Below are 16,693 nucleotides of genomic sequence, written 5' to 3'. Positions count from 1 at the left end.
CTCCACTCACTTGATGAGGGCCACCACCTGTTCTTACATCATCTAATCAATGATAAGCTGTGGAAGCACCAGCCAAACCCATCCTCAACTGCACTACATTAACAGAAAACTGTGCACACTCTCATTCTTTATCCCATCCACCAGGAGACGGGGAGCAAGTACCTAAAAACACACCAGTATTCAGTCATCAATTAATTACAAGTACAACACAACCACAATGCCCCATAAATGGAACATTTCAGTTAACACAAACAAACAAGACACAGTGGCTCAAACAAGTGACCAAAATACAGAGCCAGAAAACCATTCTTAGGAAGAAAAGACACTGGAACTACCTGATAAAGAATTCAAAAGAATGTTACTTAGATAATTTCAATGGTTTGAAAGATAGAGAAAGCTGCAGATGAAATCATGGTAAACAGAGATAAACCTTTAAAAAGGGAAAAGGAGTAGAATGGAAGACCAAATTAATGAGACTGGAGACAAATCTCTCACTAGTAATCAGTTAAAGGAACAATGTAGAAAAAAACCAAAATACACAAAACCAAAGGAAACCTAAGAATTACGTGGGATGTGGGACACCATCAAAATAAATAATAACATGTGACTGGAATTCTAGAACAGGAAGAAACAAGAAGAAGAAGAAGAACAAAAAAATCACAGCGCTTCAGATGCAGAGATATAGGAATGCCTACTGGGAGAGAAAGCTGAACAGATGTAGCAAAAACAAAGGGAAACAAGACAGACAGACAGACCTATGCAGGCTGACCAGAGCAGTGTGCATTTTAAACTTTGAGGTATGACTGGCTCCCACCAATGTATACACCCAGGGAAGCTCCCATTCTCCTAGTGGTCAAGCTGCAAGGTGGTGAGCTACGTAGCTGTGAGCCACAGCAAAGCGAGCTGAGAGCCAGCAGCACCAACTTCACTGCCTGGAGCCAGGTGTGGCCTGCTCCACACCTGCAGAGCTGGTTGTGGCTAGCCCTGGACTAGTGGGAACTCTTGTGGTTGGCTGCCCTGGGATAGAAATACCCTGACTCCCCTCTTACCCTCAACAACTTTGAGATCTGCATGAACTATTTCTAGATTGGGTGCCCAGAACAGACAATACCGAGGCTTACAGGAACTTCATCTAAAGTTGGCAGTGTCACCATCTCATCCCTTACTCAATCAGCACGTGAGCTCCCTGGCTGGCAGGAGACCCCAGAAACTTTCTCAACTCTGGGTTGGGCATCTGTCCTGGTTTCTCCCCCTTTCATTGTTTTTGTTTGTTTATTCTTTTTTGTCTTTCACCCTCTCTTCATCCTATCCTTGCTTTTTATCCTTCCTATCTCTGCTTTCATTTCTTCTGATTCTGTTCTCTACCTTCCTGCTACTGCTCTTTCTTCCCTCTGCCCCCACTCTCTCATTACTTTTCCTTTTACTCATTCTTCTCCCTAACTGTATTTAGGTTTTTTTCTTTCTATTTTCTCTCTTACTTTGGTTTTCTTTCTCTCTTATGTGTGTGTTTTCTCTTCTTGCCTCACCTGACAAGGGACTGTAACTGTGCCTATGCCTTTACAGTCCAGCCACAACCATACCCTCTATAACTCCATCTACTAGGGAAGAGCCAATGCCAGCTGCTGTATACCCAACAGACGACAAAAACCAAAATCAGCCAAACTCTTCCGAAACTTAGCTGCAAGAATGGCAAACAGAGAACACACACTTCCATCCTCTAATCACATTCACAAGGAGGCAGCTAATGAGTGCCTAAGAACACACCAACACAGAATTATCAGTTAAATAAATACAAATACAATACCATAATGTTTTGGAAGCAAAAGACAATTTCTGCTTACAAAATAAACAAGACAGAGTGGCTCAAACCGGTGACCAAAAGGTAGAAATAGAAAATGTATATAAGGAAAACGTATATTGGAACTACCTGAAAAAGAATTAGAAGAGAATTATACTTAGGTACCTCCACACGACTAACAGAAAGGTTGAGGAAAACAAGGAAGAATTTAAAAAACACTATAGGAATAAGCAAACAAAATACAGGATAAAAGACAATATAAAATATGCAAATAGAAAACCAGAATATTAATACTAAACTTTCAGAATGGGTGATACAATGAAAGGGCAAAGGAGTAGATTTCAATCAATAGAAGCCCGAATTAGTGAGCTTGAAGATAAATCTTTCAATGCCTAAGATTCATGTGGGTCAGACACCATGAAGAGGAATAATTTATGGGTGACCGGAATTCCAGATCAGGAAGAGATAATAAAAAGCAAGGAGAAAATAACTGAAGAGTCGCTCAAAGAAAACTTGCCTAACATCATGAAACACAAGAAGATAAGCATTCAAGAAGTTAAATAAACAATAAACAGGATAGGTCACAAAAGAAAATCACCAAGACATATCATAAAATCAAACTCCCCAAAATCAAAGAATCCTGAGAGAAGTTCAGGAAAAACAAAGTTACCTACAAAAGAGAAGCAACAGAAGCTCGGATTTCTCAGCAGAAACCATACAGGCAAGAAGGTAATAGGAAAACATATACAAAACTCTGAAAGGAAAAAAAAAAAAGTCAACCAAGAATCATACCCACCAAAACTGTCCCTCAAATGTTATGATGAATTAGAACATTTCCAGATAAACAGAAATAACCAGACCTTTATAAAAATACTAAAGGGAGTCCTCTGGCTGAGAACCAACAATAGCAGATAACAACCAGAATTCAGTACATATAAAGTATCTAAAGGAAAACAAACCTGTAAGACTGAAAATAGGGAATCAGAGATATCCTTTTTTTTTTTAAGGTTTTTACTGTGAATTGAGTGACAGATTGTTAACATGGGAGAACATCATTTTTACAATAATCAGTATTTCATTTCATTGCTATGATTGCAATCCCTTCCATGCATCATCATTCAGCAGTATTTGCATCTAGTCCCTCTTTCTTTTGATGTACACCATAACAATCAGGAATATACAATCATTCAAACAACCAAAGGGCACATCCTGCAAGCCTGCCCTCCCAACCACCCCCAACAGCACACAGTCCCTCTTCTTCCTACATGAGTCTAGAGTCCTCAGCTGCTCCATCTGTCCACATCATCTCTGCTTCCATCTCTGGGTGTTGCCGCTTCTCTGGATAGGGTCCCACACTCCACTCTGGCTCTTCTCCCTTGATGGTCCAAGGGTCCTCTGATCCTGGACTTTAAGATCAACCACTCTCCCCTTTTTGCTGCAAAACTTCTACCTTTACAGCTGCGAAGATCGCAATTAGTCATGATAACAATTACTATTGATTATAAGAATCTTATCCCCATCTCCTTTCACCAGACCCTTGTAGACAGGATGAAAACCACGCAGTGGCCATTCTACCTTCCTCCATAAACTACCTCTGAAACTAAACCGCCCCCATTTTAGGTAACCAATGCCTAAGTTGCCCATCCATATCAACCCTGGGTATAGAGGGGATGGAATAGAGGTATCAATTTATAATGACAACAACTACAAAGCAAAAAAAGGGAAAGTGTAGTTACACAATTTCCAAATGGTGATGAAGCCAAATAGATTTCAAGATAAAATAGACTGGTTTAAACTAGGGAAGAAATTAATAAATTACAGAGTAACCTCAAAGAAAATTAATATACCTTCACATTAAATCAAGAAAAAGGAAAACCATAAAGATTTAGTAAACATTAAAACAATAGCACCGAAGGAATTTACAAAGAAAACACACAGAAAATTATGTGGAACAAAGAAACCAGCAGTATCACACACACACACACACAAATCAGGAATCAATTCATGTTGTTGTTGTTAAATGCTATCAGTTTGGTTCTGACTCATAGTTACCCTGTGTAAGGTTTCCAAGAAGCAGCTGGTGGGTTTGAACTACTGACCTTGTGGTTCAAACAGACCTTGAGGTTCAGTCCATTATTCTGCAGTACCACAATCAATTCACACCTATCGATAATTACACTGGATGTCAATGGATTAAAAGTACCAGTTACGAGAAAGAGTAGTAGAAAGGATAAGAAACAGGATCATCTACTATGCACACACCTTATACACAAAGCCAAAAACAGACTAAAAATCAAAGAATAGGGAAAATATAAATCAAGCTAATGGCAATCAAAAACAAGCAGGAGTGGCAATGTTAATTTCTGACAAAATAGACTTTAAGGTAAAAATCAGCATTAAGAGACAAAGGACATTATCTCATGATTAAAGGGCTAACTGAACAAGAGAACATAACCATAATAAGTATCTATGCTCCCAATGAAAGAGGCTCAGAACAGATAAATCAAACTAGAGTTAAAGAAAGAAACAGACAACTCTATAATATAGTAGCAGTGGTGGTGTGCCATAGAGTTATTTCCGACTCACAGTGACCCTGTATGGGGTTTCCAAGGCTGTATATCTTCATGGGAGCAGAAAGTCTCATCTTTTTCCCACAGAACCACTGGCAGTTTTGAACTGCTGACCTGGAGATTAGCAGCCTGATTTGTAACCAACTATGCTACCAAATAACAGGAGGAGATTTGAATACACTACTTTTGACTTGACGACACTTAACAACAACATACAGAAGGTATATAGAAATGATGAAAACTTAGATATTGTCAAACATCTTAAGCCAACAAGTTGCTTTGCCTGGGGTCTCAGGACTACAGTTTGGCATAATTTACTTTGATGAGCAGTGACTGGGATTTATCTAAGGTGCAACTACTGGTCTCTTGATTTATAGAAGAAAGAACAGTGATGAAAACCAGTCCAATGAACCAGTGGAATATATGAACACCAGTCACCAAAACTCTTGACACTAGAAGAACTAGATGGTGCCCAGCTAATATCGCTAATTGCTCTGAAAGGGATCCCATTAGAAGGTCTCGGAGAGTGTGAGAGAAAATGTGGAACAAAACTCAGTATTATTTTTAAAGAGAGAGAGAGTCAGAAAGAGGCTGGAGGAACCTAAGGTCCTTGGGTCACACTTAAGGTTTGGAATGGAACTTATTTTTAGCCAAGTTGTTAAGTGCTGTCAAATTGGTTCCGACTAACAGCAACTAGGTATAGGGTTTCTGAGGCGCTGGGGATTTTAACTGACAGGTATATAAGGGGGACACCACCACCAGAGTAAGGTATGCTCACCATGGAATGATTCACTATTCAAGATCAAAAGAGCAACCTTTACCTAAGGACAAAGTTGAGAGCAATGGGAAGGAGGGTGGAATGTAATTAAGGACCACAGGGAGGAAGTAGGATCACTGTTGTTACATAGAGGGGATTATCATCATTTAGATGGAAACAACGTGTATGATTTATTGAATGTGACACTGAGGATCTGCTCTGTAAACTTTCATCCAATTCAGAATAAAAAGATTCCCCACCCCACCCCAAAAATGTTAGGGGACTAGGTAATTTTCTTAGTAGAAGACATAGCAAAAAGATACATGGATTCAATTATGTGATTAGTATGCAAAGGACTAAGAATTACTCAGCCCTATTGTGGTACTGCGGGTTGATGTGCTGGACTGCAAGCTCAACCAAGGTTGGTGGTTCAAACTCACCAGCTGCTCTTTGGAAACTCTATACAGGGCTGCTGTGAGCCAGAACCGACTCAATGGCACTTAACAGCAACATTTTTTATGCAGTATGGCACAAAGACTTTTACAAATACCATTACCAAACAAAAATTTATATATATCCAGGGACATCATCTTGAAGTCAAATGAGCCCTATTGTACTATTCTTACGGTATTTAATGTTGTTGCTGTTAAGTGCCATTGAGTCAGTTCCGACTGATAGTAACCCTGTACAGGAGTTCCAAGGAGTGGCTGATGAGTCTGAACCACTTGACCCTGTGGTTCTAACCGACTTTGCAGTCTAGTGCTTTATCCCACAGCACTACACCAGGACTCTGTTATTTAATAGACGTAAGGGAAAGTTCTTTATTTTTAAAAAGAAGAAAACATTCAGAAAAGAAGAAATGAAAACTTTGGAAGGAATAATAAAACCTTTCCAAAATGTTTATGTTATTATTTTTAAATATATCATTTTATACTATACTTTAAAAATATATCATTCTATGCTTCATATTTTTAAGTGTATCTCTGTTTGAGAACAATTTATCATTGTTTGTGAGGGGTCTGTGTTTTAGACATTTCTACTACCAATAGCTGAGGTTGGCCCAGGACCTGGCAGTGTTTCGTCTGTGTGCACAGGGTCGCTATGAGTCAGTACTGACTTGATGACACCTAACAACAACTACCAATAGCTGGTGTAATATCTCCTCAGCCTCATCCTTTAGCCAATTTTCAACAAAGAACATGATCTAAATGTCTTTAAAAACAGATTACCTGAGAACCTAGTTAGATGTCTGAGTTTTCCAATTATTAGTAGTAAGTATACTAAATACATGGAAATTATTTTAATTTGAAAGAGGACAGTATATCTTCAGTGAACATTCACAGTGCCTTTAATCAGAAAATTTGTTTAATTCAACATACATACATATATATACATATATATGTTTGTTTATGAGTCCTGGTGTGGTGCTGTAGGATAAGCAGTGGGCCTTAAGATCTATTTGAACCACAAGGTCAGTGGTTCAAACTCACCACAGCTGCTCACAGAAACGCTACAGAGGGTCACTATGAGTCAGACCTGACTTGATGGCACCTAACAACATATTTTTGTTTATACTTGTGAATATGAAATAAATTTAAGATCAATGGTTGCAATCCATGCTGTTAGCTGTACGGCTTCACATGTATATTTTATAATTCAGGAGAAAACGATATGATTTGCTACATGTGATGCTGAAGGTTAAGACTTCTGAAAAATATTTAATAATTCAGAAAAAGTTTTAAAGAATGAGATGAAGAGATTTTTGATTGCCACAAGTCTGAACAATTTTATTCTGGCTGACAAAGTCTTTAACCTGATATGTTCATTAGTAAAATGTCAACTAATTGAATCCATTGACATGAAAAACCACAGGCTAAAATCTGAAGTGCATACATCATGTTGAAGGATTTTGACTCAGTCACAGCAGTAATAGTCAGTGAGGTCAGGTCAAAGAGGGTTAAACCAAGTCAGGATATAGCCAAAGGAATACATCAAACGCTGATTTTAAAAGGGCAATTAATCTTAGACAGAAATGCTTCCTGGGGAATGAGATCTCAATCTTAAGAGCACACTACACGATGTAGCAGTAAAAATGTACATATACAAGCTTACAGAGCTTTCATCCTATGATCACAAACAGAAGGAGAGTGCTGTTTATCAGAGAAATACAAACCCATTTAAGAATACTTACATTAACTTCTTCCGGATCTATACTACTTAGCAGTATAGGTCTTAATGAATATATAATATCACAGTTAATATATACCATGCATCTCTCTCCATGCACAAATCTTTTATTTTATATATTTCTGCTCCACTAGACTACTTCCCGTCTTGATTCTTAACTTTTAACAAGGTTTAAAAAATACGTGCATGGTAACTGTTCCACAGACTTCTGCTTAGCACTTTTATTAACGTTTTAGTAATGATGCAAACCAAAATTTTAATGTATGATATATCCTATTTAATTAGCTGTAATTATAAAAATTGTATTAAGTGGTTATAATAAACCATGTTTACAAATTAACGTATTCCTGATAAGATAAAAATATGTGATAAAAATTAGAAATTAACCTTATTCTCAAAAGGGGGGAGAAGAATCCTGAAATACACATTGGAAACACAAATTCAAAAGTTTTTGATCTACTGTCATACAATGACCCAGTAGAGTTCTAATGGGTAGAATATGGCTCATTAATATTTGTCAAGTGTGAGCTATAGAATAGTTCAAAATTAATAGTTACACTTACTTAAAATATAGACTACAATTGTACTGTTTATATATGGCCAGACTGAGATCCCACAGGACTTGTTTTAATGAAGAGATAACTTGCTTTCTACTGCCTGCATGCACTATTACTGTACAAAGGGAATATTGGTTTTGAGTGTTAAAAACGAATTATTAAAAATCAGGTTAATTAACGTCTTAAGATAAACAACAATAATTAAGGAGGGGAAATCATAGGTCCAGTAATCTCATCACCTTTACTACTGGAGAACAATGAAAATAATCAATTTAACATTTGATTTTTAGACAAGATAAATGTTAGTAGACTAAGTATTAGGTGATTCTTTATCGCCAAGATTAATGATAAAGGGACAAAAAAGATAAAAGGAAGACACACTGTGGTCTCTCTAGGAAGGGGTGTTCAGAAAGGTCAGGGTTACAGTTTTAGGAGAATACCCATTCTCTTACACAATAGAAAGTCATTCTTGTGTAGGATCCAAATTAACCTTGTAATATACTGTTGTGACATGCCAGTGAAAATGCAAAAGAGAGAAGGCACATTTAGACCAAGGACATAAGTTCAAAGTGTGTGACTGCATTCCATTTCCACACCGGATGGTCACAGTTACTGTCTGAATAAATTCAGTGGCCAGTATTATCTGAAAGCATTCTAATCCTATACGGGGTTCGCTATGAGTCAAAACCGATTTGGCAGTACTTAACACACCAACCAGGAAACACCAGATAAAGCAGAAGAAAGCATATAACCATAGAACAGTTAGAGAAAGCAAGCAATTTAGAATGGTATCTTAAACTAAACTAAAAAGTGAAAAAAAAAAAAAAAAACCGTAGCAAAAACAGCTAGTAGCATGGTGACATGGAAAAATCAATGAACCAGAAGGTGCAGACCTGAATTTTATACCTAGTTCTCAATGAGGCAGACGAGAAACCTATTACAAACCATCTAAAAAACTAAAGAGACCAAACTAAATGAATTCTAAGGCTCTACAGTTATTTGACAAGGAGCTCTGGTAGCGTAGTGGTTACGAATCAGGCTGTGAACCTTAAGGTTAGCAGTTCGAAACTACCTTCTGTTCCGCTGGAGAAAGATGAGGCTTTCTGCTCCCCAAAAGATTTACAGTCTCGGAAACCCTGTACAGGGTTGCTATGAGTCAGAAGTGACTCCACAGCACATAACAACCAACCAACCACAGTAATTTGACAAGGAGCTCTGGCAGCGTAGTGGTTACGAGTCAGGCTGTAAACCTCAGGGTCAGCAGTTCGAAACCACCAATGGTTCCGCGGGAGAAAGATGAGGTTTCTGCTCCCGTAAAGATTTACAGCCTCAGAAACTCTACACAGAGTTGCTATGAGTTGGAACCGACTCCACAGCACATACCCACCACCAGTTATTTGACTCTTTAAAGAAATCAAATAAAAAATTAACACCCAACTAAGTGTCAGCAGTGGCTTGCATGCTGCTGTGAAACTGAGCACGTTTCAGTGGAGCTTCCAGACTAAGATGCACTAGAAAGACAGAGTTGGCAATCAATCTACTTTGGAAATTCAGCCAACGAAAACCCTTATGGATAACAACAGTCCAATCTACAACAGATCAGCACAGTTCATCCAACTGTGTGTTGAGGTCACCATGACATGATACAACAGCAGCTAACAACAAACTGATAACACTATTTTTTTTTTTTCAATGTTCTTTAAAATACCACAAAGTACTAAAACAGAGGAGTTCTGGCGTGGTGCTGTAGGATAAGCACTGCTAACCATAAGGTCAGTGGTTCAAACCCACCAGTCATTCCTTGAAAACCCTATACAGAGTTACTATGAGTCAGAATCGATTCGACTGCACTTAACAATGATGACTCAAAAAGAGAAAAATACATTACAGAGAAATTAATAACTAAAAGTCAGTGCTTATAGTTGGTAGGTATAAATGAAGCTGATGAATCTCATTTCTGACAGGAATAAAATTATTCATCTCTTGATGATACTTTAAATAGAACAGTTAGTTTATATCCCCCAATCCTCAAAATTGTAGCACAATAGACATTAGATAGGATAAAAAAACAACTCTTCCTTACAGCACAGACAAAATAAGCATTACATTTACTCATTAAAATGACTGTGAATTTCCCAGTCAAAATGTCTCTAGCCTGAGTTCCCATTGCTGAAGTATATGGAAGAAAACTGCTAACACTGGTAGCTTCTAGAATGGGGAGCTGGCTTAGGTTTTAGAAGACAGGAGTTGAGAGAGAAACTTCTCATACAATTCCTTTATTTTAAAACTATATAAGTGTACTCTCTATTTTGAGAAATTAATTTTTTTAATTATTTAACAGAGCACACTCCAACAACAACAAAATAATTTGATAAAACTGAACTTCATCAAAATTAAAAAGTCTATGCTTCAAAGAAAATGAGAAGTTATAGAACAGAAGAATGTATTTATGGGTCACTGTTCAAAGAGATTCAATTCTAGATTTTGTGAATGCTTTTTTTATAAAATATAAACTTTTAAATGCTTCTGTTTCAAAAGATTTTTCCCTACAAGGTAATAAAAAAATCTTCCTAAAATAACCCAGTACTAGAACGTTATTCATAAATGTAAACTGCTCAGTAACAAAGGCTTTAAAACAAAGATGAAAGAAATGTTTTGATGTTGTTGATTACCTTCAGGAGCAACTGCTGAAGGACAAACTTCTTTGAGGAGATCTCCTAGTGTGTGTAACTGTCCATCTGTAGTCACAGGACGAAACAGCTTCTGAATGAAAGGTCGCTCCGTTGTTGTCTACATGAAAAATGAAAAAAAAAAATTCAAGCAATTCAATCTGCATTACTGCTTCTTATAAATTAATACATTAAAAACCGTAAATTGATATTAGGTGTTTCCTGATAAGGGATAGTCAGAAGTATACAAAAACACACAGATGTGTTATTATTGCCCAAAATGTTTAATGTGATAAATCATGCATATCTAATAATTTAGAAACAATAAGAAAATTTCAGAATGTGGGACATTCTATAAACAACTGACCTGGGCTTGTCAAAAAAATAAACTCTCCGGCATTAAAAAACAAAACAAAAATGAGTCGAAGAAACTGGAAAAGAGGCGAGATTAAAAAGGCAGCTTAGTGAGACATACCATACTATCATCCCTCTATTGCAAAGACCTGAAAAACCACGTGAAACATGCTGACGAAAATCTTGGAACTCTGAGCATCAAATGAACGGATAAAGAATTAAGATAGAACACCAACTGGAAAACAAACTGATTGAAAACAGTGAGCAAGAAGATACATAGAGTGAAGGCCCATGGATAGGCAGCCAGAGCAATTAATCTGTAAAGGAAAACTTTAAAACAGAAAGTGAAAATAAAAGATGCAGTTATAGAATTTTTACATGGGGAGAATTTAAGGCAATTTCAACACATAAGACTGTTTTAGGAGGACTAATGTAAACTTTAAAGTAACCACAAAGAAAAGTAATAAATTTTATACATCGTCAGTACGTAGAAAACCCAAAAAGGCTCAGCAGACACAAATACAATAACAATTGATGCTGCTGCTGTTAAGTGTCATCGAGTCTGTTCCAACTCAAAGTGACCCTGTACAGGGTTTCCAGCGAGCAGCTGGTGGGTTTGAACTGCTGACCTTGTGGTTATTATCCTAGAAAGGGAAATCCATATACAAAAAGAACTCAGCACAGAAAATTAAGGGAAACAAAGAAATCATAATTCCCACCACACATAAAAAGTATAAAACAGCACTATCTATCAATTATTATACAGAATGTAAATGGATTAAATGTACTCTGTTAAAAGACAGCGTGTGAGAGAGATAAAAAAGCATCAATATGTTGCCTACAAGAGATACATTTTAGACACAAAGACATAAACAAAGCTAATATTCAAAAGGATGGGGGGGGGGAATCAAACAAATAGTTTCCAAATGAGAGTTGTTGTTTTCCAATCAGTTCCAACTCTTAGTGACCCTGTATAGAGTTTCCAAAGAGCAGCTGGTGGGTTTGAACCACCAACCGTGTTGAGCAGTCCAGTGGTTATTCAACAGTGTCACACCAAGACTCTAGCGACCCTGCACAGGGTTTCCGAGGCTACAAATCTTTACGAGAGCAGAAATCCTCATCTTTCTCCCGCGGAGCAGCTGGTAGTTTCAAACTGCTGACCTTGAGGATAGCAGCCCAATTCATAACCACTATGCTACCAGAGTTTATGTATGTAGAAATAGCCAGTTCCAAACCTACCTCATACATACAATCACTCATGTGATTGTACTTCTGCATATGGTGGTTATGAACCTCTCATTGTCTTTGCCTTGGTCATCTTGTGCTGACTCCTCCCAGTTTGCACATTGTCTTTCCCTCCACCAAAGTTGACACATGTTTACCATCTGTTTTATCCAAAATGAATATTGCTACTCCTACTCTCTACATATTTGAATGTGCTACAATTATATCCATATATATAAAAGAACACACAGAGTGCAGTCAAGAAAACTTCCTACTCAGAACTAAACTCCCCACGGGACGGAGTTACTGACTGGTACGATAGAGACTTGTCACACTACTGGTACTATGGCCCTTAGACACCCTTCACTGAACTGAATCTACCCCTGGAGACCCTCTTACAGCCAAATAATAGGTAGGCCCATAACATAAACACTAATACCTGTGAGGAAAGTATTCTTCAGAAAACTCAACTATGGTGGTGGTGGTGTGCCATCAAGTCCATTCCAACTCATATCGGACCTACCTGTACAGGCTTTCCAAAGCTTCAAATCTTTATAGACGCAAAAAAACTCATCTGGGTCCCACGGAGTGTCTGGTGGATTTGAGCTGCTGACCTTCCAGTCACTATGCTACCAGGGCTCCTTTACATTTAACTGTATGAGGCCAAAAGCCAGCATTTGCCCCAAAGTAAAACAGAGAAGCAGGAAGGGGCAGGAAAGCTGGGTGAATGGGAATGGGAAACCCTGGATAGAAGTGGGGAAACAACCTATGTATAAAGGGCTGTAATCTGCATTGTAACCTTTCACCTAAACCACAATCAAACATCCAAAGAGAGACATAACAAGTAAATGACAAAAGAAGCAAAACTGTGACTGGATAATATTGGATTAGACAATAAAAGGAAAAAACCTAGCTATCAGAGATATTTTGGGGATAAGTGAAATCTGAATATAGAATACAGAATATTACTGATTTAATGTCAATTTATTTTAATTTTTTTTTTTTTTACTTTTTTACTGTGACTTAGGGAGGCCTGGTATGGCACTGTAGGTTAATACAATGGACTGCAAAGTCACTTTGAACTGCAAGGTTGGTGGTTCAAGCTCACCAGTCACTCCTTGGAAACACTATACAATATCGCTGTGGGTCAGAACCAACTCTACGGCGCTTAACAACAATTATGATTTGGGTGAAAGTTATAGAGTAAATTGGTTTTCCATTCAACAAGTGACATACATTTTGTTTTGTGGCATTACCTGCAATTCCCCAGAATGCAACATCACTCTTCACACTTCTTCCCTGTGTTTTCTGTTAGTCCTTCTTCCCTATACTACTTGCTGGAGTCTGAGCTTTATTCTTGGGCAAACACTGCCTTTTTGATATTGTATGGTTGATTGTTCACTCTTCCTGGTGTAACTGTTCACTTTATAGGCCTATCAATTGTGTGGCTGAAAGTTGAACCACAAGGGTGAAGTTCATTTCCAGGCTTGAAGGGTGACTAAGGGCCATAGTATCAAGGGTTTTACCAGTCTCTGAGATCAGAAAGCCTAATCTTTTTTTTTTTTTTAATGATTTTGAAGTTTTGTTCCACATTTTCCTTCTGCTGTATCCAGAACATTCATTTATGATTTATTTCAGAGCAGTTGGTAGTGACAATCAGGCACCACCTAATTCTTCTGGTATTAGGGTCATGTAGGTCCATTAGTCCTTTGAACTGTTTCCATGAATCTTTGATTTTCTTCAGATGGGAAGAGACCAATAGTTTGCACTTTAGATGGCTGCTCACAAACTTTTAAGTCCCTACTTCTTACCAAAATAGGATACAGAATATTGTCTTCGTGGGTTATGTTCTGTCAATAGACCTTGATGTTCCCCTAGCCTAAGAGCCTGAGGTTCTAGGCCTAGCATTCATTCTCTCTCTGTCTGTTATGGCTAAGAAGTTTTCATACGCTTGCTCCCGTACATTCTTCTATATACTTCAAAACATTCACATCCTATAAAACGTATGTGTGGAGTCCTGGTGTGACGCGGTAGGATAAACATTAGATGCTAACTAGCCAGTTGAGGATTCAAAACTACCAGCCGCTCTTTGGAAATTCACTACAGGTTGCTATGTGTTGGTACTGACTCGATGGCACTTAACAACAACAAACAAAATACACATGTAGAAATATCCTCTGTCAACCTAGATATATCTGCGGCTGTAGTCTCATTTACCTTCCCACACCTGTTCAAATTTGTGTGTCTACGTATCCACCCGTTATTGTTGTTGTTATTGCAGGGTTCTGTACATAACAGTAGTTATCTTTGTGAAATGTCAAGTGTCTTAAGTGTGACAATTACAAAGACAATGTTTTCATTTTTAAGAAATTCATGCTCAAGTATTTAGAGATGAAGTACCACAATGCCTGAAACTTACCTTGAAATGGTTAAAAAGTATATATGGGTATAAGTATATGAGCCAGTTATTCAAACAAACAAACAAACAAAGTGTAATTAGTGATAAATATAGGTGAAGAGAATATGGTTATTTAAAATTGTTTAAGTTTATAAACCTTCAAAATAGTTGTTGTAGCATTTTCTCTGTGTTACTAGCACAATGTCATAATTTATTGCCAATAATACCATTATTTCATATATTTTCACAATAAAGCTTTGCTTACAAATAAGATGGGGGGTGGGTGTCTTATCCTAACATAGAATGCAGCTGAGGCCAACTGACAGTACTATCATTTAAGAACTCCAATGATTTACACCCCATACCACTTGTCTGTCAGTTTGTCCTACTGTGGTGACTTGCGTGTTGCTGTGATGCTGGGAGCTATGCCACAGGTATTTTAAATACCAGCAGGGTCACCCATGGTGGACAGGGTTCAGGTGAGCTTCCAAGATGAAGATGGGCTAGGAAGAAGGAAAGATGACACCTTCTAAATATTTAGTCACTGAAAGCCTTATGAATAACAGTGGGACACTTATCAACACCAGAATACTAAATATTGAAATATGATGATGAGCGCCAGAATATTGTCAGATATAGCACCGTGAGATGAGCCCCTCAGGTTAGAAGACACTCAAAATATGACAGGGAAAGAGCTGCCTCCTCAAAGTAGAGTTGACCGTGATGACACAAATGGAGTAAAGCCTTTGAGACCTTCATTTGCTGACGGGGCACAACTCAAAATGAAGAGAAACAGCTGTAAACATCCGTGAGTAATTGGAACATGGAATGTACGAGGTATAGGTCTAGGAAAACCGGATATTGTAAACAACAACAACAACAAAAAAATGAAATGGAACACATAAACATCTATATCCTAGGCATTAGTGAGCTGAGATGGACAGATACTGGCCATTTTGAATTTGACAATCACATGGTTTACTATGCCAGGAATAAGAAATTAAGGAGGAATAGCATTACATTCATCATCAAAAAGAACATATCAAGATCCATCTTGAAGTACAGCACTGTCTGTGATAAGGTAATATCCATATACCTACAAGGAAGACGTATTATTCAAATGTACGCACCACTAAAGCCAGCAAAGATGAAATTGAAGAATTTTAGAAACTTCTTCTGTCTGAAACTGACCAACCATGCAATCAAGACATCTTGATAATTACTGGTGACTGAAATGCGAAGGTTGGAAACAAAGAGGAAGGATCATTAATTGGAAAACATGGCCTTGGTGACAGAAACGATGCTGGAGATCGCATGATAGAACATTGCTAATGTCAGATGGATTTTGGCTGAAAGCAGAGAATACCAGAAAGATGTTAACCTGTGCTTTATTGACTATGCAAAGGCTTTTGACTGTGTGGATCATGACAAACTATGGACAGTACTGCGGAGATTGAGTATTCCGGAACATTTAAATGTGCTCATGAGGAAGTTGTTTGTACATAGACCAAGAAGCAGTTGTTCGAACAGAACAAGGGAACACTAAGTGGTTTAAAATTCGGGTAGGTGTGCACCAGGGCTGTATTCTTTCACCATACTTATTCAATCTGTATGCTGAACAAATAATTTGAGGAGATGGATTATTTGAAGAAAAATGCGGCATCAGGATAAGAGGAAGACTCATTAACAATGTGCAATGTGCAGATGATACAACCTTGCTTGCTGAAAGTGAAGAGGATTTAAAATTTGATGAAAATCAAATGCCACAGCCTTGTTGGTATGGGTTGCACCTCAATGTAAAGAAAACAAAAATCTTCACCACTGGACCAATATACAACATCATGATAAATGGAGAAAACTGAAGTTGTCAAAACTTCATTTTGCTTAGATCAACCATCAACATTCATGGAAGTAGAAGTCAAGAAATCAAATGATGTATTTATTGCACTGGGCAAATCTGCTGCACAAGACCTCTTTAAAGTGTTGAAGAGAGCTGACCGTCCAAACCATAGGCTCTGAGGATCAGACTTTAGCCACCTAGCAGACATAGCAAAATGTCCCTTTTCTGATTATTCAGTTATGCTGGTTAGTAATTTGATACATGAGCCCTGGATACCCACAGATAAATGTAAAAACCTTCCCTAAAAGCCGAGACTGTAAATTCCAAAAAGGCAAAGTT

General features: G+C 37.8%; 1 protein-coding gene across 2 annotated transcripts in view; it reads right to left on the bottom strand.

The window, feature by feature from the left end:
- The window catches only part of LOC102815151 (autophagy protein 5-like), a 177,985-nt gene that overhangs the window by 11,042 nt on the left and 150,250 nt on the right, over positions 1–16,693 (bottom strand). For both annotated transcript variants that reach the window (XM_006839960.1, XM_006839961.1), the window contains one exon: positions 10,542–10,659. In XM_006839960.1, coding sequence (XP_006840023.1) covers positions 10,542–10,659 — 118 coding nt within the window. The remainder of the gene's footprint in view (positions 1–10,541; positions 10,660–16,693) is intronic.

The sequence above is a fragment of the Chrysochloris asiatica genome, unplaced genomic scaffold (genome assembly GCF_000296735.1).
Source record: "Chrysochloris asiatica unplaced genomic scaffold, ChrAsi1.0 scaffold00027, whole genome shotgun sequence".
In the NCBI taxonomy this organism is placed as follows: Eukaryota; Metazoa; Chordata; class Mammalia; order Afrosoricida; family Chrysochloridae; genus Chrysochloris; species Chrysochloris asiatica.
Note: the sequence above shows the minus strand (reverse complement) of the source record. Positions and strands in the feature narration are given on the sequence as shown.